Genomic DNA, 23,587 nt, shown 5'->3' with positions numbered 1-23,587 from the left:
CCTTTTAAACATGCCATCTCCTTGCTTGGAGCATCTCTAGAATGTCAGGGTAATGAAGGCTTTTAGAATGTCAGGGTAATGAAGGCCTCTCTACTGAACATTTGTGTGTACCTATGCTCCTGCTCCCTTCACTCTGTGTCACATATGCAAAATCTAGTATCTTTTTCATGAAATTCATCCAAATCTCTATCTCATTGGCACCTGCGTGGCTCTGTTGGTTAAGCGTCTGCCTTACGCTTGGGTCATGATCCCAGTGTTCTGGGATCAAATCCTGCATTGGGCTCCTTGCTCAGCGGGGAGTCTGCTTCTCCCTCAGTCTCCCTCTGCTGTGCTCCTGTTCTCTATGACAAATAAATAAATAAAACCTTTAAAAAAAAACCCTCTATCTCATATTCTCATTGCGATTATAGACTTATTTCCTTTTATAGCTCCTCAGTAAAACATTAATAGTATTTGGAGTGGTTAACAAAAATATTCATTATCTTAAAGTAAAAGGTTTTTATCTTTCAGTATTCAGAAAACTGCCTAAAAATTTAATTTGGTTTCTTAGTTTTCAGTTGGCTGGGATTTAATATTTACTTAAAGCCCTTTAATGTAACCCTACAAATGAGGCTTTTACTAGAAAAATTAAAAATCATATGTTTTCCCTAACAAGTATGCACACTTAAGAATTTGAGATTTGGAATAAGCATGAATAGGGGTCTAAACATGGCTTATTTTGAAAAGCAGAAATGGATTAAGGCTATTGTAAAACATAGATTCGGATGCCTTTTAGGAGCAAGTTAAATACCAAGAAGTAGGAATTTTTTAAAAAAACTAATTTTCTTCAGTTTTCTTTTCACATTATTTTTTTCTCTCTCTCTTTATATTACACTATTTTTCAGATAAGCTTCAATTCCAGGGCAGGCTTCCCCAGTTCCCCCTCTTAAACACATTTCACTTGCCCTTAGTAATAGCCCTGCTGAGGTCTAGTAAGGGAATTATGTAGAAAGAAAGAGTCTCTTCCAACCAATACCAACATTATAGCGTCTCCTATCCTATAATGAGCAATTTGAACTACTATCACAAAGGTGAGAAACATCGACATTTTGATATTTCTTTTGAGGGTTCCCTTCCAATATTACTATAATAAAACTTACCAGACTCACACCTTATTAATCAAGTATGCACTTAAGTTCATGTGGCATCACCAGTGTCAGAGGAATCATGCACCAAAAAAGGGTCTAAAAATCTTACAATGAAAATGAGGAAAAAGAGGATGCAGTCTTTGACCTTCTAAAATCCCAAAACTGGAAAGGAAGGCAAATGTGACTCAGAGACCCTATTCTCAGGTAAGGAAGGGGAGGATGTTAGTGAGCTAGGTGACTAAACTCTAGGAATGAGGCAACAACTGGGTTAATTTCCAACTTTGAACTGAGTTTGACTCATCCAAATTTTATATTAAAAAACAAAACCCTCCACTGGAATATGACCTAACGGAGACTGGCAACACCCAGATTTTTTAAATGTTCTCAAAGTTAATTTTAATATGATAATTTTTGAAAACAACTTCACTAAGGTGATGGGTGATATTCTCTAAGTTCCCATTGTCGCCAGTTCACATATTTCTGTGCCAGCACCAGCTCACACCCAGTGTCAGAGTGGGTGGTCTTTTTATCATTTAGTGCTACCAAACAAAACAGAGAAAATGATAACCAATGACAAATCAGTTTGTGTGTTTTTTACACATCACCTCTAATAAAAAAAAAAAAAAAGACATTAGTCTTATAATTTGAAAGAAAATGTCCCCAACTACTTGAGAGTGATAAAATTTCTAGTAACTTTATCATTGAATACTTGTTGACTACTTTGGAGAAAGAAAACTAAAGAATGACTGAATTATTGTCTTTGAAATGTAATAACCTTGGGCACCATGGGAGGCTCAGTCAGTTAAGTGTTTGCTTTCAGCTTAGGTCATGATCCCAGGGTCCTGGGATTTGACCCCCAGTGGGGTCCCTGTTGAGCAGGGAGGCTACTTCTCCCTTTGTCCCTTCCTCCTGCTCATGTTCTCTCTCTCAAATAAATAAGTTAAACCTTTAAAATAAATAAACATAACATTATTTCAAATGTTCATTGTTATTTCACATACATTACTTTATTCAATCCTCACAACATCATAAATAGGTAAGTCATAATAACATACTGGCTAAGAGCTTGGCATTGGCGTCAGAGAGAGTAGAACTTATATCTAAGTCCTGTATTTAATAGATTTGTGATCTTGGACAGGTAAATAATCTTTCAAAGTCCATATTCCTTATGCAAAATGAAGCGATTAATGTTATTTATCTCATAGGATTGGTTTGAGAATTGAGTGTATGAACGTAATAATGTAATTATAACCCCCTGATACATTTTAACTATCATCATCACCTATTTCTTTTTCATTGTCTCATAGTCATTATCATTATTTCAGAGATCAAGAAATTGAGTCTGAGAGGGTAACTATCCTTTCCAAGTACACATGAGTAAGTAGTATGAGCCACAACTAGAGACCAGTTCCTTTCTTTCTTTTGACAGGGTCTTCTTTTTAAATATATGAAGAGTGTTTCTCAATGAATAGATCTTGACTCATAATCTTCTAGGGCTATCGTAGTTAAATTTAAGAGAAATTACATCTGGGTATTAGGTGGCATTTAAATATGCTTGGATGCACTTTCAAAGTGTCATTCTTTCTTGTTGAATTTTAAGAAAAGACATAGGCACAGCCTTCCCTGTATAATTATTTATGCACGTGGAGACAAGTAGCTGGAGCAAATTTTCTTTTAAGGCTAATTTTGGTTTTCTAATTCAGTGAGCATTTTCCAGGGAATAGACATTCCACAGAAGCCTAGGTTTATTTTCCAGTTTGGATGGATAATGCTTTCAGTTGATCTTAATTATCTTAGATATCAAGAGCTAAACATTTCTTTTTTTATAGTTGGCTTGGAAATCTTTCCAATAAGCAATTATTTTAAGGTCCCAAGAATTCTTAGTTTCTAGACCTATATTATTTTTCTGTTGCTGCATAACAAATTACCACAAACTTAGTATCTACCCCCCATTTATTGCCTTAAAGTTCTGTAAGTCAGACATCTGCCAAGATATGGCTGGATTCACTACTCAGGCTTAAATCAAGTTGCCAGCTGGCTGCATTCTCATCTGGAGCATAGGGCCATTTCCCAAACTCCTTCTGTTGTTGACAGAATTCAGTTCCTTATAGCTATGGGACTGAGGTTCCCATTTTCTTGCTGTGTCTGTCGGAATTGCTCTCAGCTCCTAGAGATGCCTCATATTCTTGTCCCCTAAGCCCCTCCATGTCAACAATAGAGATCCTCCCTCTCACATTTCACATCTCTTCAACTGTCTCTACTTCTCCCAACCAAAGAAAACTCTGCTTTTAAAGTATTTCCATGATTAGGTTAGGTCCACCCAGATAATATCCCTTTTGAGTAACCCAAGATCAACTTAGTAATCTTAATTAAATCTTCAAAATTTTTTCTTGAAATATAAGAGAACATAATCACAAGAGAGATATCTTAACATAGCCATAGGTTCTGCCCATTCCCATGGGGAGAAGATTATACTGGGCAAGGATCATTGGCCACCATCTTAGAATTTCGCCTACTGTAAGAGCCTGAGGATGTGGGACAAATAAATATAGGCTTCTGAAGCTATCTGAGTATCTGTCTCATCAACTTTTGTTCTCAAACCAACTCTCTCCCCAACTTCCTCTTTCCATAAGTTTAGCATCCAAGTTTAGCATAAATTTCATTAACTTTACTTTGAAATATATTTTGTATGTTTTCTCTGCATACTTATAATTTAGTTATAGCCATATCATCCATGCATTACTGCAATAATCTACTTTCTACTCTTTCTCGATCTGAGCTCTTGTGTCCCTCCAGGACTGAAACCATCCTGCAAAACTATGTCTCTGATGGATATACTACTTTAAGGACAATCAATAGGGTTTCTTTTCTATAGCATCAAATCAAACCTTTATTGGAAACTTTTAAGGCCATTAACAATATGGTCTCACCTATAAACCACCAGCCTTATTTGTGCTTCCTACCCAACCCATATTCCCTATTTTTTGCCCTATCTAGACTGGTTTCTGCATTGCCTCACAATACAACATTATGATTCCTAACAGTTTTTTCCTCTACCTGAGATGATCCTTTGTCTTAAACTTTTTTTTTCTCTTCCCTCAAGGCAAGAAGTAATTCTAGTGCCACCTTAAGACTTTCCTTTATTCCTGATTATAGTTTGATATATGATATGCGATAGTCTTCTCTCCTTAATTAGATTAGAGCTTATTTCCCTAATTGTGTTATAAAGTACTCAAGAGTAGATTTATTTGTATCTTAGAATTTTGTGCTGATATGTACTTGTCCCTCAAAATATACATCCTGATTACTTTTTCTTAATAAGGAAAGGATTAAGTCAAAGTCAAAATCTATTACTGAGAAATATATGTCTATAAAACAAGTAGATTTAAAGTGGCTACTCTCTGTTCATAAAACATACCAGAAAATTGGAACATTAAATACCTTTGCTTGAGATATTTAGGTAAACTCCAGTGACACTGCCAATTACTTGGATAATTGCCACCAAGTGGTTTTGAACTGAATTATATAAATAATGCCTCACTTTTCTCTTCCTTTGCTAGTAGAGATCCTAGGAGCAGAACACACATTAAGCCCATATCTCAGTTTACAGAAGAATATCTGAAATTATATTTCCATCCAATTTTGCAATTTTCAGAAGACTCTTGTTTTGAAGAAAGGAATGCCTTTAACAATAGTCCATCTTTAATCTTTATCTCCTAAAACCTCCTTGTGATATTTGGGATTTTTGGCCATCAATTCATTATTGAAATTATCTTTCTCTTTGGCTTCTATAATATTGTTTTCTTCTGGATCTCTTTATATATCACTTCATATATCTCTGGCCTTACCAGTCTCCATCCTTCTCTGGATACACCATAAAAATAGGTGATTTTCAAGATTCTGTTCTTGATATTCCTATTATCTTTTTCATTTTTATGTTTTTACCTGAAAAATCATATTCATCTCTGTGATTTTAACAGTTACTTATATTTTAACATTCACTTGTAATTCAGGACGTGACTTTTCTTTGGCTCAGATTCCTATCCCCAACTATTATTCATTCCTGTATAGATATCCTGTAGCCTCTTCAACTCAACAGCGTATTTGAAACAGAATTCATAATATTTCATTTCTGCTTTCTTTCATATTTCTCACTTCATTTAATGGCATCACAGTCCCCTTAGTCACACAGTTTAGAAACTGCAGACATCTGCCACTTTTCCCCCATGCTTCACTACCCACGCACCGCCATTTCTACATTGTTTCAAATTGGTCTTTTGCCTACAATATTCTTTCCACTGTAGAAACCTATTCATCTTGTGGGTCTAATTTCATTAACCCTCCCAGCTACTCTGCACACCTGAACAAATGATTCCATATTCCTGCAGACTTCCATAGCCTCATGGTTCGTAACTTTGGATATAATTGTCTCAGATATATTAGCATCTTTCAACTTGCAACAAATTCCTTAAAGGCAGATTGTTCCTCTGTCCCTTCAACTTAGCTCTGTGTCTTTGGCACAATAAATGCTCAACACTTGTTTCTTGAATTCTCTGTGTCCCTGCATGCATTACAATATAACTTTCTTATTCAAAAAACAATAACCTTTTCTCAATCTTATACATTACCTGACGTAGCATTTTCTGTCAAGGGACTTTCTAAATTCTTGATGAAACTACACTTTCTCTATAGCTTCAAAATTCTTCAGCGGGTTGACCAGACAATGTTGATGATCTGCTTTGTAATGCCGGTAATTAATGACTAATTCAATTAAATTTACAAGTCAGTCCTTTGTTCACTAGTGCTGGCATGTTCTTCCGTTTTTGAGAGAGGCAGTGTTTTGTTTTTTTTCCAGTTTGTCCTGAATTATTCTTATAAATGAAAGATTCTTCACAAGTTTTGAAGAGAAACTAACAATATATCTGCAGTAATAAAGCTTTAGATAATTTTCAAAATCCCTTCCTTTAGAATTCAAGGCTGAAGTATGTCTCTTATCAGTCTTAATACTAATATTTTGATCTTCCATTGTGACATGACATTACTTCCTTTAAATATTTTTGTACAACTTTAGGGAATTTTTCTGTTCCTATTTTCTATTTTCATCTTCTTTCATAAGGAAAGCATTTCATGTTCATAATACCTGCTTTTCTAGCCATTACATCACGTGCTCATGATAATTGGAAAGATTTTTTTCTTCCAAGGGTACTTGTAGAGAGTTCTGGAAGCATTCCTCTCAATGGACAGTCTCCTGATGATATATCCTTTTCCAGAGATATTTGAGATGATGCTCAAAATATATTCTGGCCTTGGTTTTGACTTATGTAAACATCTTAGCTTCAACAAAGTCACAAAATTTTACTCAAACCTTTATATTAACCTCATATCTAAATACATCCTATTTTTAAAACCAAAGAAAGTATACTTTCATCCTACTCATCCCTACTTGACAAGACCCTAGTCTCTCTTATTTTTTTAAAGCAAATTTAACAACAGGAGAAGATACAAGTTGGCATGTTAAGTTTAACATTTCTGCTTTGTATTTGTAAAAGTCAAAATATGCTTGGAGTATCATAGCTATCATTTTATTTTTCATTAGACAATAGTGACTGTAGTTCTTGCTGGCATTACCTGTAGTTGATGCATCTATATCTATAGTCTTATCTTTATTATCATTTTCATTACTGAACAGGTAGTAATATTTTATACCCAGGGCAACAATTACTAAAGTATGTCTCATATGTTGTCCTCTATTAAGCTGATGAATGATTTCATATGTATAAGATAATTCACTAGTAAGAAAAATTGGGCTGGTGAGTTTGCTAAGAGACAGAGAAGATTAACACGCCCATTTGGTTTATCCAACCTAATTTTTGTTTGTTTGTTTGTTGTTGTTGTTGTTTTGTTTGTTTTGTTTTTTTTTGTTGTTATTGCAATGGCTTCTTTCTTTAGAAGCTCCATAAACACTGGAAGAAATGCTGTCAATTGCAGTAACATTTGAGCTTGGTGAAGGGTGAGGAACAAGCATTTTCTTCTCCAGGTTAAATAAATTCATTTATTTATTCAACTGTATTTTAATGATCAATAATATGCCAGTCCTTGGTAGTAAGTAATAAAAAACACATCCCATATCCTCCACTTAGTAGTCTGCTTAATATTATTTTCCCTAAAACATATGTTCTACTCCACACCTTAAAGTATGAGGCACAAATGTCTTCTCCTGAACAAAACTACCTATGCTTTATATCAATAAGGTACTTTCTAGTACCTCTGGGTAAACTGACATCACTCAGACATAAGTAGAATTCAAGCCACTAAAAAAATATGTCCACCTCTTGTAATGAGATCACTGATGCCCAGGATCCTGCATAAACTGCAGTGGTTTGACATTGCAGAAATCCAAGGGGCATTGTTTATATTATTTAGGATGTCAGGACACTGCTCACATAAATTAAAATCTGCATGGCCAAATTCTCCAACCCAGATCCATCTTTTTCAGACTACTTCTTTCTTGGCCTTTCAGGAGCAAGAGTTGCTAGATTATTGCTCATTTCTATCTGTTGGCACTTTCTGAGCTCCTGTTGTGGTCAGAATCAGGGTACTTCTCTTCATAGAATAACAGAGAGATATAAAGATAAATAACACATAAATGTTTGGCTTAACGGACAATGTTAGAGTCTAATAATTTCCTTTGCAGACTCCAGATCCCAACAAAAACAAGTTGAGTTAACTGCATCTCCTTTCTCGGGGATTCTATCTTAACAAATGTGTTCAGTTTGGCCAAGAAGGGACAGTGACACTTACTTAAAAAAAGCCATATGGAGACTCTGTGCTCTTTCACTAGGTCACTTAGCACACTTTACATTTGTATTCCTTGGTGCTTCCTGATCTCAAGAATAGGAGACCAGAAGGACACTAAACCATTCATTTCCTTATCAACTTCCTAAAGAGAAAACTTCACTTCATTGCTTGGCTACAGTTCTGAGTAAACTTACACATTTCAGGATGGGAACTGGCCTGAGGATCCAAGTGATGATGGTCTCATATCATTGCAGTGGTGGGGTGCCTGGGTGACACAGTAGGTTAAGTGCCCAACTCTCGGTCTCGGTTCAGTCATGTGATCTCACAAGGGTGATATGGAACCCACGTTGGGCTCCATGCTCAGAGTGGAGTCTGCTTCAGGTTCTCTTCTTTCTCCCTCTGTCCCTCCTACTCATGCATTCTCTCTCTCTTTTTCTCCCTCTGTCTAAAATAAATAAAATCTGTTAAAAAAAAAAAAAAAGGAATTGGACTGGCAACATTGATAACTAAAACAAGCAAAATGAAAGGTGTTGGCATTCTCTCATGGCCATCTGTGACTTCTTTGTGCTGGTACTTAGTGTTCAGAGGGGTACTGGATGTTTGAATTGGCTCTCAGTTTTGCAATGAAAAGTGAAGAAAAGCATTCTTCTACTAATACCTGTTTGTATTTTTTCTCTCTAAACAATGTGGTTAGAAGTATAATATTAAATCATTTTAAATTCTGTTTCTATGCCACATTTCATTTCATATGTTTAACACCTTGAAATATAATACCTTAATTGTGACATTACATTTACTATCTTGAGCCAAGCATTCTTTTATTGTAGTGGTAACCTTAAACCTTTAATTTTTAATAGGATTCCCAGATTTTTATTTTGCTATGAGAAATAATGAAACATGATGTGACTTGTTTTAGTTGAGTTTCAACATGATTTTTATTTCCTTTTAGATGTTACAATAATTGTGCAGTATGATCAGAAATACATGTAATATTCATGACTAGAATAAAAGATTATAGACATTTTAGGGCATGAATATAACAAATATATTAAAACACATAAATCATAATTATGTTGAATCACATGTAATGCTATCTTTAGTAGTACAAAACGTGGTCAAATTTTGGCAAGTTTATTTGGCTCAACGTATATTAGGAGATTTTCTATATTCCTGCTGCCTAGTTTTATTAAGATAAAATTGTGTGATAGTAACTCTAAGTGTATTAGACCTTAGAAGCATATGTAAATCCTTCTGTGTTTTCACTTAATGCCTGCTTTTAGGCTATTTGACTATGCAATAAGTGTATCTTAAAATGGTTATGAATAGAAGAAGGAAAATAATATTAACTAATTTAGTTACTTAAAATCAAAGTTCAGTAATTTTAAAAATCCAGAAATTATGGTGAAGAAGTCGTTAGGACTATGAGTTAAACCATGTTTTGGGGATTATCTGTATTTACTTACATGCTCTACTCTGTCTCTTATCACCAAATATAATGGATATTTGAGTAAGATGTAAAAAGAGTATGTTTTCAGATAAGATCAAGATGATATTATATTTTTTAGAATATCTGTAGATTTTTAGCTAAAGAAAGAAAGTGCTTTGCTATAGTCTGAGTCCTTCTCAGGCTCAGTAGTTGGTCATCACAGTTGTCACTGGCAGTCTGTGTGACATGAGAAAATCCCTTAATCTCTGTGGAAACTTTTTTTTGGTGCACTTTACCAATGACTCTTAGTGTACACACAAAATTTATACTTCCTTGCCAATAATTCAGTGGTTCCCAGGAGCCCCTCAAAGGCTGGGAACCATTGGATTACAAAAGCTCTGTTAACCCTTCTTGGTTTCACATTCTAACTCTTCTTTTGTTGTTGCTGTAAGAGTTGTTTATTTGTTTGTTTGTTTTATTAATTTATTTTTAGAGAGAGAGTATAAGAGAGAGGACGAGTGGGAGAGGCAGAGGGAGAAAGAGACAGAATCTCAAGCAGACACCTCCCTGAGCAGGGAGCCCAATGCCAGGCTTGATATCATGACCTTGAGATGATGATCTGATCTGAAATCAAGAGCCAGATGCTTAACCAACTCCATCACCCAGCTCCCCTCACTTTATAAAAAGACTCTTATCAATTTAAAAGGAATCAACAATTGAGGAAAAGCAAACAAGCTAGAAATCTGAAAACATGAAACTGAGACTCACCACTCAAGCTGATAATTATGTATGAGTTCTTTTCATTTGACTGGTAGCCAGAAACCAGAGACAATGAAATTGATGAGCCAATGTGTCCTACTGGGGTTGGCTGTAGTGTGAAAGGAAATAATCCAGATAATTGTTTAATTGGATGCTACTTAAAAGAGAAGCTGGAACTCCCCAAGAATCATGGTCCAGAGTAAACATCTTTTCAATCATATTGGTTAAATAAAAACCCAAGGATGTTGCATTGATGGCCAGCATTTATGAGGTTCCATACTGAAAATATTCCTTTTAACTATTCCCTGCCAGTTCTTGTCAGTCTCTGTCAGTTTTACTTTTCAATGTTAAGTATTTTTAGATGATAATTTTCCAATATTTTACTTGTAGTGGAAAAGGAAAATAAATCAAATCCTTAGCTACACAGTTATAGGAGGATAATATTCAAGAGCTTCCTATGCGAGGCAATTCATACAAAGGTGACACAGATCATCATAAGTCAGCCTGGATGAGAATCATTTTATATCATTTGTATCTTACATTTTGTTACTTATAAAGTCTGTAACCCAGGTGAACTTTCTGTGACTCAGTTTCTGCACTTGTAAATTGGGGGTGGTGATAATAGGGTTGTCATAAGGATTATACAAGTTAATTTGTATAAAGTGCTTATATCAATGCCTGGCAATTATAAGTGGCACATAATGCTAATAATAGTTTGCTACCATTGCTGTTTCTTTTGTAGCAGTTTCACGTAAAAAAAAAAAAAAAGTGTTTTTGTATATTCTAACTGAGTCATGGCTCTTTTAAACTGGTGTTCTGACTGAATTATCACAGAATGGTAAAGTCTACAAGTCTTCTTTACCAGAAGCGACTGAGAAAAACAAACCATGTGCAATACATTTCCTTCTATAGCTCTATCTAGAGAGGGGGCTAAGTATCATTTTGGAAGTGGAACAACTAATTAATGTATTTTGGTCACTCTTTTTCCTTTCTTTTTTCCATTTGCTTGAGACTTTATTTTAAGGTCTCTTTCTCTGAGCTGTATGCCTTCATATTTAGTGATTGCCATTTTAATTCTTTTCATAGTAGTAAATATTAAATATCAGACAGAATACTTCCTTTAATTTCCATTTGGAGTAATAAAATATTACCAGTAACTTTTTCCTTGATATCTGTAGCAATACTCTGTCAAAGCAGAAGTACTTCATAAAGCCAGGAAAACATCTATGAAAAGTGCTTAGAGTATTATATATTGGATAATTGAAAATATATCAAATAAAACAAATATCCAAGAGATGAACTTGGGAAGCTTTCACACAACAGGCATGATAAATTCCAAGTACCAAAAAGTTTTAATGATTAATTTTAATGATTGTATTCACAATGAGATTATTAGCATGAATAAGAATAACTCTTTTGTAAATCTTGAAAGAGATGAGTTTTCCGATAGCTTAGCAAACACTTATTCCAAATTCCAGATTTTGACACCTAAAAATGTGCCTTTGAATATTTAATTTCACATTACCAGTTTATATATTTGGACTAATGGAGTAACGTTAAAGTATGAACTCCTATGTAATCAACTGTCCTCACAAAATGAGATCCAGGTATATCTCAGGAAAAGTACAGGGGTGACATTAAAAAATATTAAACTGTAGACTTCTGGAGAAGATGGTGGAGTAGGAGGACCCTAAGTTCACCTCATCTTATGGATATAACTAGATAACACCCACATCAGTGTAAGTAACCCAGAAAATGACCTGAAGACTGGCAGAACAGACTCCACAACTAAATATAGAGAAGAAGCCACATCAAAGAGGATAGAAAGGGTGGAGATGTGGTCTGGGGCCAAAGGGACCTGCATAATTATCCCTAAGAGGGAGTGACACAAGGGACATGGTGAGGGGAGAGGAGCAGATGCTCACACCAAGCACCCTAAGCACCAGGGACCCAAGTGGGGAAGACAAATTTCTATAACATTTGTCTTTGAAAATCAGAGGGGCCTAACAATCAGTGGGGCTTAAGATCTGGAACATTAAATATCAGTGGGCTAGGCTCTGGGAGGGCAAGGAGGGCAGAGTCCCCACCTGTAAAAAGACAGCACAACAAACAGTCCTGCTGAGATATAGCAGAGCCTGGGGTACACAGGTGGGAGATTTATTTACTAATCTCAGAGCAAAGATCCCAGGGATCTTTGGGAGACCCCTCTAGGAAAAAAAGAACTGTTGGGCACCATTTCCTTCCATGGCCCCCCAGCCTAGATATATGGACACCTTCAGGAACCAGCACAAAGCAACACTCTCCACCTAGCTTGCTAATAGTGCCTACCACCCATACTCATATCTGTGGATCTGACCCCTCTAACCCAGCTGGCCTGGCAGGAGTTTACCCTGATGGCTGCAGGTCCCCTTGCTCAGTGGATGAGGATGGACTTTGCTAGCACCACATGTCATGCCTCCTCCAACATGCCCTTGGTCACAGCCCATTCAAACTGGTGCCACAAGACTGGCAGTAGGCAAACAGCCCCCACCAAAAGCCAATACCACTCCAAAGTATCTCCTACCACAAGGAGAGTAGAAAATAACCACATATATTTGTCTAACTATAGGCCCTTCCACCAGTGAAAGTTTCTCAAGGGACAACACAGGTAAAGCACCTTGTAGTTTAGTGCTACTGCATTTCTGGCAAATGCCTGATCTGACTCAACTCCAGCCCAAGGCTGACCCACTAAAAACACAGGGTCTGAACCCTACCCACAATAGACAAAGAAATCCATTGCAGATTAATGGATTGAAGGCAGATGTGGCTCAGCTAAAACAGTAGGGCCCATACATTATGCACAGAGGATACTCCTGAAGTGCTAGGTTCTGGTGAACAAGGGGCACTGCACAGCAGGGCGAGACCTCTTCCTCATAAGGCCACTAAACTCAAGTGCAGGAGATGTAGCTGACTGCTAACACACAGAAGCAGATACATAGTGTTAGACAATATGAGGAGACAGAGAAATATGTCTCAAATGAAAGGACAGGACAGAATCACAGCAAAAGAGCTAGACAAAATGGAGATAAATAATAATAAAGTAATGGTCATAAAGATATTCGCTGGATTTGAGAAAAGAATGGAAGACCTCACTGAGATCTTCAACAAAGAGATAAAAAAATAAAAAAAATTTTTTTTAAAAAGAGATAGAAAATATAAAAAAGAACCAGTCACAGATGAAAGACTCAGTAACTGAAATTAAAAATACATTACATAGAATAAATAGTAAGCTAGAGCAAAAGAATGGATCAGTGACCTTGAGGACATACTAATAAAAAGAAATCAAGTTGAACAGGAAAGACAAAAAATAATAACAAATGAAAATAGACTTAGGGAACTCAACAACACTATCAGGTGTAATAACATTTGCATTATAAGAAGCTAGAAGAAAAAGAGAGAGTAGGAAGCAGAAAATTTATTTTAAGAGATAATAGCCGAAAACTTCACAAATTTAGGGAAGGAAACAGATATCTAAATCTGGGAGACACAGAGAGCCCCCAAAAGAATCAGCCCAAGAAGGCCCAATACCAATAGTCATTAAGATGACAAAAGGTAGTGAGCAATAGAGAATTTTAAAAGCAGCAGGAGAAAAGAAAACAGTCACATACAAAGGAAACCCCATAAGGTTTTCAGCTGATTTTTCAGCAGAAACTTTGTAGGACAGATGGGAATGGCATCATATATTCAAAGTATTGAAAGGGAAAACCTGCAACCAAGAATAGTCTATCCAACAATGCTATCATTCAGAATAGAAGGAAAGATAAAGAATTACCCAAACAAAAGTTAAAGTAATTAATGAGCACCAAATCTGACCTATAAGAAATATTAAATATTTGTCTGTCAAATAAATAAATAAAATCTTAAAAAAAAACCAGAAAAGTAGGAAACACTAAAACATTAAATTAAGTATATCTATAAAAATCAGTCAAAAGAATCACAAAATAAAAGGATGTAAAATAGTACACCATATACCTAAACATGGAGGGGAGAGGAGTAAAGGATGAGTTCAAATTTAAGTGACCCTCAATTTAATATAGGCTTCTAGATGCATAAGATTTTATATATAAGCCTAATGGTAACCACAAATTAAAAAACAACAATATGATAGATATGCAAAAAATGAAGAGAAAGGAATCTAAGTATATCACCAAAGAAAGCCAGCAAACTGTGAGAGAAGAGAACAAGAGAAGAAAGGAACAGAGAAGAAGTATAAAAAAACCCCATAAAACAGGTAATGAAATGCAGTAAGTACATACCCATCAATAGTTACTTTGAATGTGAATGACCTAAGTGTTAAAACAAAAGACATTGGTAATGGAATGGATAAAAAAGCAAGAACTATCCATAAGCTGCCTACAAGGCAATGCGAATTGAAAATGAGAGAAGGAAAAGGATTTATCATGCAAATGAAAGTCAAACTTTCACTATTTGCAGATGACATGATATCATATAAAGAAAACTCTAATAACTTCACCAAAACACTACCAGAACTGATAAATGAGTTCAGTAAGCTCACAGGATACAAAATAAATATACAGAAATTTGTTGCATTTTTACACTAATAATGAAGAGGCAAAGGGGAAATTTAAAAAATCTCATTTACAATTGTACCAAAAAATAAAATACTTAGGAATAAACTTAACCAAGGAAGTGAAAGACCTATACTCTGAAAACTATAAAACACTGAAAAAAGAAATTGAAGAGAACACAAAAATTAGAAAGATATTCCATGCTTATGGATTGGAAGAACAAATATTTTTAAAATGGCCATACTACCCAAAGCAATGTACAGATTTAATGCAATCCTTATCAAAATACTAACAGCATTTTTCACAGAATATGAAAAAAGAATCCCAAAATTTGTATGGAACTACAGAAGACCCCAAACAGCCAAAACAATCTTGTAAAAGAACAAAATGGGACGTGTCACAATCCCAGATATCAAGATACACTACAACACTATAGTAATCAAAATAGTATGGTATTGGCACAAAAAATGACACATAAATCAACGGAACACAATAGAGAGCCCAGAAATAAACCCAAGATTGTATGGTCAATTAATCTTGGGCAAAGGAGGCAAGTATATGCAAGGGAAAAAAGAGAAGTCTCTTCAACAATTGGTGTTGGGAAAATGGGAGAGCTATATGGAAAAGAATTAAACTGGACTACTTTCTTATACCATACACAAAATAAACTCAAAACAGATTAGAGACCTAAATGTGAGAACTTAAGTCATAAAAATTCTAGAAGAGAGCACAGGCAGTAACTTCTCTGACATTGACTATAGGAACATTTTTCTAGATATGTCTCCTGAGGCAAGGAAAACAAAAGCAAAAATATACTCTTGGGACTACATCAAAATAAAAAGCTTTTGCACAGCAAAGGAAATAACCAACAAAACTAAAAGATGACCTATTGAGTAGGAGAAGATCTTCACAAATGACATATCTGATAAGGGGTTAGTATCCAGAATATATAAAGAACTGATAAAATTCAACACCAAAACCCCCCAAATAATCTAATTATACATGGGCAGAAGAAATGAAAAGACATTTCTCCATAGAAGACATACAGATGGCTAACACACAGGAAGAGAGGCTAGACATCACTCATCTCAGGGAAGTGCAAATCAAAACGACAATGAGATGTCACCTCATTCCTGTCAGAATGGCTAAAATGAAAAATTCAAGAAGGATATGGAGGAAAAGGAACCCTGGTTCACCGTTGGTGGGAATGAAAGCTGGTACAGTGAACGTGGAAAACAGTATGGGCATTCCTCAAAAAAATTAAAAATAGAATTTCCATATGATCCAGAATTACATTACTTGTTATTTACCCTAAGAATACAAAAACACTAATTCCAAAAGATATGTGCACCTCTGTGTTTATTGCAGCATTATTTACAATAGCCAAATCGCAGAAGCAACCCAAGTGTCCACTGATTGATGAATGGATAAAGAAGAGGTGGTTTATACATATACAATGGAACATTACTTAGTCGTTAAAAAAAAAAAAAACCTTGCCATTAGAAACAACATTTATGGATATAGACAGTATAACGCTAAGTGAAATGTCAGTGAGAGAAAGATACATACCATAAGATTTCACTGGTGGAATTTTAAAAACAAAACAAATAAAATAAAGAGACAAACCAAAAAAGAGACTCTAAACTATAGAGAACAAACTGATGGTTATCAGAGGGGAGATCGGCGGGGGAATGGGTGAAGTAGATGAAGGGGATTAAGAGGACAGTTATCATGATGAGCACTGCATTAAGTATAGAATTGTTGAATCACTATAATGTACACCTGAAACTAATATAACCCTGTATAGTAACTATAGTGGAATTAAAAAAAAAAAAAAAAAAAGGTAGATCCAACTGGAATGTCTTTCTGGGCACTTATTCCTTTCATAATGTCTGATCCTTGGATGAAATTCTGGTGATAGAGAAGCCATCTCATCCTGATAAGGGTGAAAGTCTTATTAAGAATAGAGGAGAGGCGCCTGGGTGGCTCAGTGGGTTAAAGCCTCTGCCTTCGGCTCAGGTCATGGTCCCAGGGTCCTGGGATCGAGCCCCACATTGGGCTGTCTGCTTAGGAGGGAGCCTGCTTCCCCCTCTCTCTCTGCCTGCCTGTCTGCGTACTTGTGATGTCTGTCAAATAAATAAATAAAATCTTAAAAAAAAAAAAAGAATAGAGGAGAAGGATGATAAAAGGAGCATTGTTCTGACTGATAACTATTGGGCCAATATATGCTATTCAGAGATATCTTATTTCATGAAATATATAAACTTTTTACTTGCTTAGGAGAAAGACACAGAACAAAAAACAAAAACAAAAACAAATTGACTTAACCTGGAGAGAAATTTGTTTAAAATCCCTTTATTTTTATGTTTTACCGTATAGTATTTGCTATTTCTTTCTATTGAATTATGATAGTTATTTAGGATTCCTCCCATGCTTAACTAACCCATTTGAATTTCTGGAAATGATCAAAGGTATTCTAAATGGTAGTTGAGATGATCTGTAATTTATATTTTGGAGATCATGTGTGAAATGTTTTTGATAGTTTACAATTTAATAAAATTAAGTTTTATTAGAAATTTTTATTTTTCAAAAAAATTTTAAATATATCTTTACTATCTACTGGGGTGGGAAATCTAAGTGGGGGTCCATTATTTTCATTCTATCAAAGTATAACTTGTTATAGAATAAGAAGTTGTGAAAAGGAAACCCAGTGTTTAGGTTTAGAAATCTGCTTTGTTCAACTTTAAAGAGGTGGTCTAGGATGGTCCATATTACTGTCTTTTTGTATCAATTATCATCAGACATCAGAGGGCAAAAACAGTTAATTTCCAAAATGGGTTTGTGTTCTTCTAAGGTGTTATTTCACCTCCATATATTTTTTTCCATTTTTCTTTTCTTCTCTCCTTTTTAAATTTCCTTTTTTCCCCTTTCCATTTCTTTTTCTTTCCTTTCTTTCTTTCTTTCTTTCTTTCTTTCTTTCTTTCTTTCTTTCTTTCTTTCTTTCTTTCTTTCTTTTCTTTCTTTCTTTCTTTCTTTCTTTCTTTCTTTCTTTCTTTTTCTTCCCTTTATTTCTTTCTTTTCTGTCTTTCAATAAAGATTACTGTATTGAAAGTAAAATACAAAATAATTACTCTTTTTTATTTTCTCTTTTACAATTCAAACATGATCAGGTATGTTCAGGGCGGCATAGCCATAGACTTCTCATTGTAGTTCCAAACAATATCCAGATACCAATATAGCTCTGCAAGCAGAAGCTAAACTACATTATAGGTAATTCTCTGGCAGATTAAATTTTTGCATTTTCATTTACTTTGCACATTACACATTTCAGATTTACTTTAAATGTCAATATTAAAAACTAATTTGAGGAGCTCCTGGATGGCTTAGTTAAGCATCTGCCTTCGGCTTAGGTCATGATCCCAGGGTCCTGGGATGGAGTCCCACAGTGGGCTCTCTGCTCAGCAGTGAACCTGTTTCTCCTTCTGCCTGCTGCTTCCCCTGCTTGTGCTCTCTCTGTGAACTACATAAATAAAATCTTTTAAAAAATAAAAAATAAAGCCTAATTTAAGGACCTGATTTTTATAAAAATCTTAATTGTTACAACTCCCAAAAACATTCGTTGAATTCCATATGATATAATTATATAAGATTTTATGGGGGTTAGAAAGATAAGAAATAAGGTTGGGCCCCTAGTATCTTATAACAAGGAATGGGTAATCAAACATGGTATGACCTGGACAGGTCACTAGGCCATCTATGACCCAAGACCTATGAGGAGAAATGGCTACACTGTTGGCATGTAAGGGTGTTCCACAGAACTCCTCAGGTTGTGAGGATTATGATGGGATTGGTTTCACTATCCCTCTCTTTTGTAGGACAGTAATAGAATTCTAAGACTCAACTCAGTCACTCACCATCTGCCTTATGCTCTTACATAGGCATGTCTGCTACCTTCAGTAAATGACGCACATGTAATGAGAGCTACACACCAGTGTTCTCTTTGGGACACATATTGCACTAGCCAAGGCCATTCGTAATATTTTGGTGGATAATTATTTGTTCTATAATCATTGTCTTCATGTTCTTAAGGGAAGATCTTGCGGTGGATGCTAGCATCATACCTTTTTTTAATTGCTTTTGGAAGCAGTTTACTTCTTTGTTCGTCTTCATTTTGGTGACTATGCCTTGACAAAGGGTACGTGGCAAAGGGTAGGCCCCGAATACAGCACAGATCGCAAGCGTCTTCCCTGTCTACGTCATTATGTCTCATGTTCTTTAATGAACGTCTTGTTCCTTGCAGGACTGTTCTCTTTACTCTGACTTCTGTGGTGGTACTTGTCATTACAACTGACTGGATCAGCTGGGATAAGCTGAATCGAGGTTTTTTGCCCAGTGATGAAGTTTCCAGAGCATTCCTGGCTTCTTTTATCTTGGTCTTTGACCTCCTTATTGTAATGCAGGTAAGTGTTTTCCTGTTTCCCTTCTCTCCCTAAAGCCGCTCTAGGCTTTATTAACCAATATAACTAACACTGTATGTACAGTGACAACTCCACAAAGCTAAAGAAGTGGGGTCTTCTCTGATCATGGTTTCATCAGTTTTAGTGGGAGGATATGCCAGCTGGGGTTTTATGAAAGGAGCACCAAAAATCCATTGTATGAACATTGCAAGGTGGGCCCTGAGAAACCGTACAGCATGGTGATGTTTTCTGCCAAGGCTTCAAACAAGGCAGAACAACAACAAAAAACCCTGTCATTTAGTAAATGAAAAGCTACAGAGATGAGGATGATATAAAGCCAGCAAGGCAGGGATAAGCCATTGCCAGAGCAACTCAGGGTTTTATGGCAGTTGAAATGGAATGATGTAAAAATGCTTTTTCTGGTTATGGAAATTATCACTTTCTTTCGGTACTCACTAGGGATCATTCCATTTTCATGTAAACAATATTTCTGCCCTGCTCAGCACCAGACTATTTGTACAATAGCATTCCTCTAACCACTGCTACTTGTGTGATCTGCCGAGGATGCTTTGGGGCCTTAGGACCCCCAAATGGAGGAACGTTCCTTTGTATGAGGCTGAAAGAAACATTAACTATTTCTTGGCACTTTATCTCATTCATTAAATGTCCATTCATTGGCTAGACTTCTTATTGGCTTTAGGAGGCAGTTGGGGTTTTCCCCTCTGAGGCATTGTAAGTTACCAGAACAAAGGCCACAGTCGCTGAAGGGAAGGTAAACACAGTTGTGTTCCAAATTTATGGGAGATTTCACAAGATGGCAGATTGGTTTTCTCATTTCTAGAGGCAAAGAAGTGATATTCTGTAGTATCTTAAAAGAGAATAACAGTTTGGTTTTTGTTTTGTTTTGTTTTGTTTTTGCTATATAATATAGCCCAGGCATTAGGTTCAAGATGGTTCCTAGAGTATATTGCTATTTTAGTAGATAACAATAAAATATGTTATCAATTTAAAACATTATATGAAATTGAATGTCTCACCTAAAAATTGATGTATTTTTTATTTTCTGTGGGCTAGTTTAGCATAGTGGACAAATTAAGAAAGCATGGTAAGTTCCATATTTGTCTCTTACTTGCTATACGATGTCCTCTGGATACTCATAAAATCAAATTTGAAACACTAATGCAATAATGCATGATGCATTACTTGTTTAGAGGCTGTTCTTATCTTCTTTCATCTAATACTCCTAAATGATACACTTCCTTGCGTGAAGTATCTGCTTTGGTCAAATGGCCTAATCAAAGGTATTAGTAGCCAAGTAGACCATCGTCTTTTAGATTTTTTTAAAAATTTGTATATGTGAGAGTATACATTTCCTGACTTTATAGTACTATCTGTCACCTCCTACCCTCTTTTACATCGTTTTAATTATTGTTCCAATAAGGTCACTAAAATCAGAGACTCGAGAGGGAAAATGTAACATTGCAATTTATAGGTGTTATGGACTCACTCAAAAAGTACTTAGTAAAGAGGTCTAGAAGAAAGGAAGGATAGTCAGGATTTATGCAGGCAGAGTCAGCAGGACTGGGAAGGGGAAGGCGTTCTAGATGAAACAAGGGACATGAACATGTGGAGTCAGTTGAGTGCTCAAATGTTCAGAGAGTAGCTCAAGCACCGAGTGACTGAAAACAGAGTTCCTGCTGAGGAATGTATCAGTTTGGACCATTTTGGCTGCAAGTAACAAATAACCCTGCGGAGCTAGCTCCATCAAAGGGAGAATGTATCACTGCAATATAAGGATGTCCTACAGAATTAAACAGGAGGGACGCAGTTCCTTTTTAGGGACACATGAAAGCAGAGACCAAAGTGTACCAGGGAACCCAGACCTAGCTTTCGTTCTCCATCTTTCCTCTTTTTTTTTTTTTTTAAACTTCTGTTTCGTTTTCTTCTCTTATTCTAAAGCAGGATTTTGAGCTTCCCAGTTCACATGGAAGAAAGTGGCTACAGCCAGCACCTCAGAGGGAGTATACTATCTAGTTGTCAGGCTTAATTTCACATTCCTGGGGAAAGGATTGCAAGGACTGGATCATACCCACCAGTGAGATGACTGGGGGTGAGTCCACAGAAGAGCAGAGAGATATTGGGCCTTAAAAGCCAAATTAGTTGATGTCTAATATGAAGAAGAGTCCAAAAGGAGGCCCAAGAGGTAGGGCCCTTAACTCTTTTTCTCTGTCCTTCAGTACCGAGTCAGCTGGCCAGGCCAGTAGATTTCTCTTTTGCTATGTCTCTTGTAGCATAATCCTTCCTTCTCGTTTCTCTACTTCTATTCAGTTCTGACTCTCCTCTCTACAACTGTCAAATAACCTCCTATGGATACTTCTGCTTCCAGAAGTCCCCTTGTCCCATACACTCTATGAGGCTCAGCCTCATAAACTTCCAATCTGAAATGCCATTCTGTCCATGCCTCTTCTCAGCCACAGTGACTCCACATTGTCCAAGAATAAAGTACAGACCCCAAGAGTGTGCACTCAGTGCCTCCCTGATCTGGCTCTGGCTGTGTTTCTCTCACCTGTCTCCTAGGTTCTAGCTCTAGCGCAGACCAAAGGGCTTGTTGTTTGGCCCCTGACCACAGCACACTTATTCCAGGATGTCTTTTTCTCTCCAAATGTGTTTCCTTCTGCTCTGTTCACCTAGACCCTGCCATTGAGCACCGTGCCAATTCCCTCTCATAAAAACCATGTAATCACTTCCTCCATGGAATTCTTGCAGCACCTTTTACCTGGACTACAAATCACTACGTCACTTTTTTCCTGCTCTGTGGAGCAGGAACTGTAGCTTTTAACCATATATCCCTGGAGTCTCCCTACCACAGAGTCTCACATGGGCAGCAGTATGCCCAGAGTAATAACTGCTTGCTGAGGATAAAGAAGTGACACTTGAGCACTGAGTCACATGCAAACTCTGTCCCCCTTTGGGAGCCTCATGTTGAAATTTTGGGAACTAGTGCATGAGCATTTAAGAAAGAGAATGAATTTTAGGAAGCAGAGCCTTGGAAGACGTATATGTTCAAGATATTTAAAAATATTTAATACAAATATCCTAACAAGTCCAAAACCAACTAAACTATGATCTGCTTCATTCCATATTCACATATTTCAGACAAAAGAAAAATAGAAAAGTAGAATAATTAGTGGAAATGGAGGGAATAGTTTTATTAAAAGATTTTTTTCTCATTAGACTTATTTAAGTGATTTAAAAGCAATAGACTTTTCTAAAACTAGAAAAATTCAACTTACACTATCAAAAGATATTTAGTTTGGGGTTAAAAAAGAAAAGAAACCTTTAGAAAATGGCACTACTTCTGTAAAGATTTTACCCTAACATAGTAGGTCAATTCTGAAAACTTGTAGAGAAAGTATGGTTATTTTTATGACTATTAAGTAGGATTTTTCTACATTTATCATAAAAATCATTTGTTGTGTCACATTTTTCTGTAGTTTTAGTAAAACCACTAGAACTAAAGCATAAATAGATGCTAGTAAAATATAATATGTGACTCCTATAAATCACACATTTCTACAGAACATGAGAATTGTAAAAATTCTTCTCTCTGAGGAAATCTTATCTCAAATTCTGTTTAATATTTATAATTTTGCCTTTGATTTTTTATTCCTTTAGTTCATTGCATAAGTACCTAATTTGCAGTTATGTTCCATCCATTGATCTCTCGTTAGATTGAAGAAAAGATATACCTAAATTATGTAATAGTTAAAAATGTAATGTACTGTAATCAAAGAAAAAAAAAAAGGTGTCCTAGGAGTCCACCTACTCAAAAGAGAGAGAGAGAGAGAGGAAGAGGTCAGTGTAGACAGAATAGTAGGACAAAACTTCAAAGAAGAGATGACAGTAGAAGGATAGGCAGCTAAAGTTTGAAAAGACAAAACAAAAAGACAATTTTCTCCAGCAAAGAGTAGTATTATAATCATCACAGTAAGAATTCAGTTTTGATCCATTAGGTTCAGAAAACATTGGTGAATTCTATTTTTTATTTTTTGAGGAACCTCTGTACTGTTTTCCAGAGTGGCTGCACCAGTTTGCATTCCCACCAACAGTGCATGAGGGTTCCTTTTTTTCCACATCCTCACCAACACTTGTTATTTCTTGTCTTTTTTATTCTATCCATTCTAATAGGTGTAAGGTGATATCTTACTGTGCCTTTGATTCACATTTCCCTGATGATTATTGAAATTAAAAATAGAAATATCATATCTGATAATTCCACTATAGGTATTTACCCAAAGAGAATGAAAACACTAATTTGAAAAGATATACGTACTTCTATGTTTATTGCAGCATTATTTACAATATCCAAGATATGGAAGAACCCCAATGTCTATCTATAGATGAATGGATAAAGAACGTGTGTTGTATATTACGGACTATTACTCAGCCATG

General features: G+C 35.9%; 1 protein-coding gene across 2 annotated transcripts in view; it reads left to right on the top strand.

The window, feature by feature from the left end:
* TMEM117 (transmembrane protein 117) overlaps positions 1-23,587 on the top strand; it is a 469,463-nt gene that overhangs the window by 365,454 nt on the left and 80,422 nt on the right. For both annotated transcript variants that reach the window (XM_032876977.1, XM_032876978.1), the window contains one exon: positions 18,979-19,138. In XM_032876977.1, the coding sequence (XP_032732868.1) occupies positions 18,979-19,138 (160 nt within the window). The remainder of the gene's footprint in view (positions 1-18,978; positions 19,139-23,587) is intronic.

The sequence above is a fragment of the Lontra canadensis genome, unplaced genomic scaffold (assembly GCF_010015895.1).
Source record: "Lontra canadensis isolate GAN:19392208 unplaced genomic scaffold, GSC_riverotter_1.0 scaffold59, whole genome shotgun sequence".
NCBI lineage: Eukaryota > Metazoa > Chordata > Mammalia > Carnivora > Mustelidae > Lontra > Lontra canadensis.
This window is presented reverse-complemented; position numbering and strand designations above follow the sequence as displayed.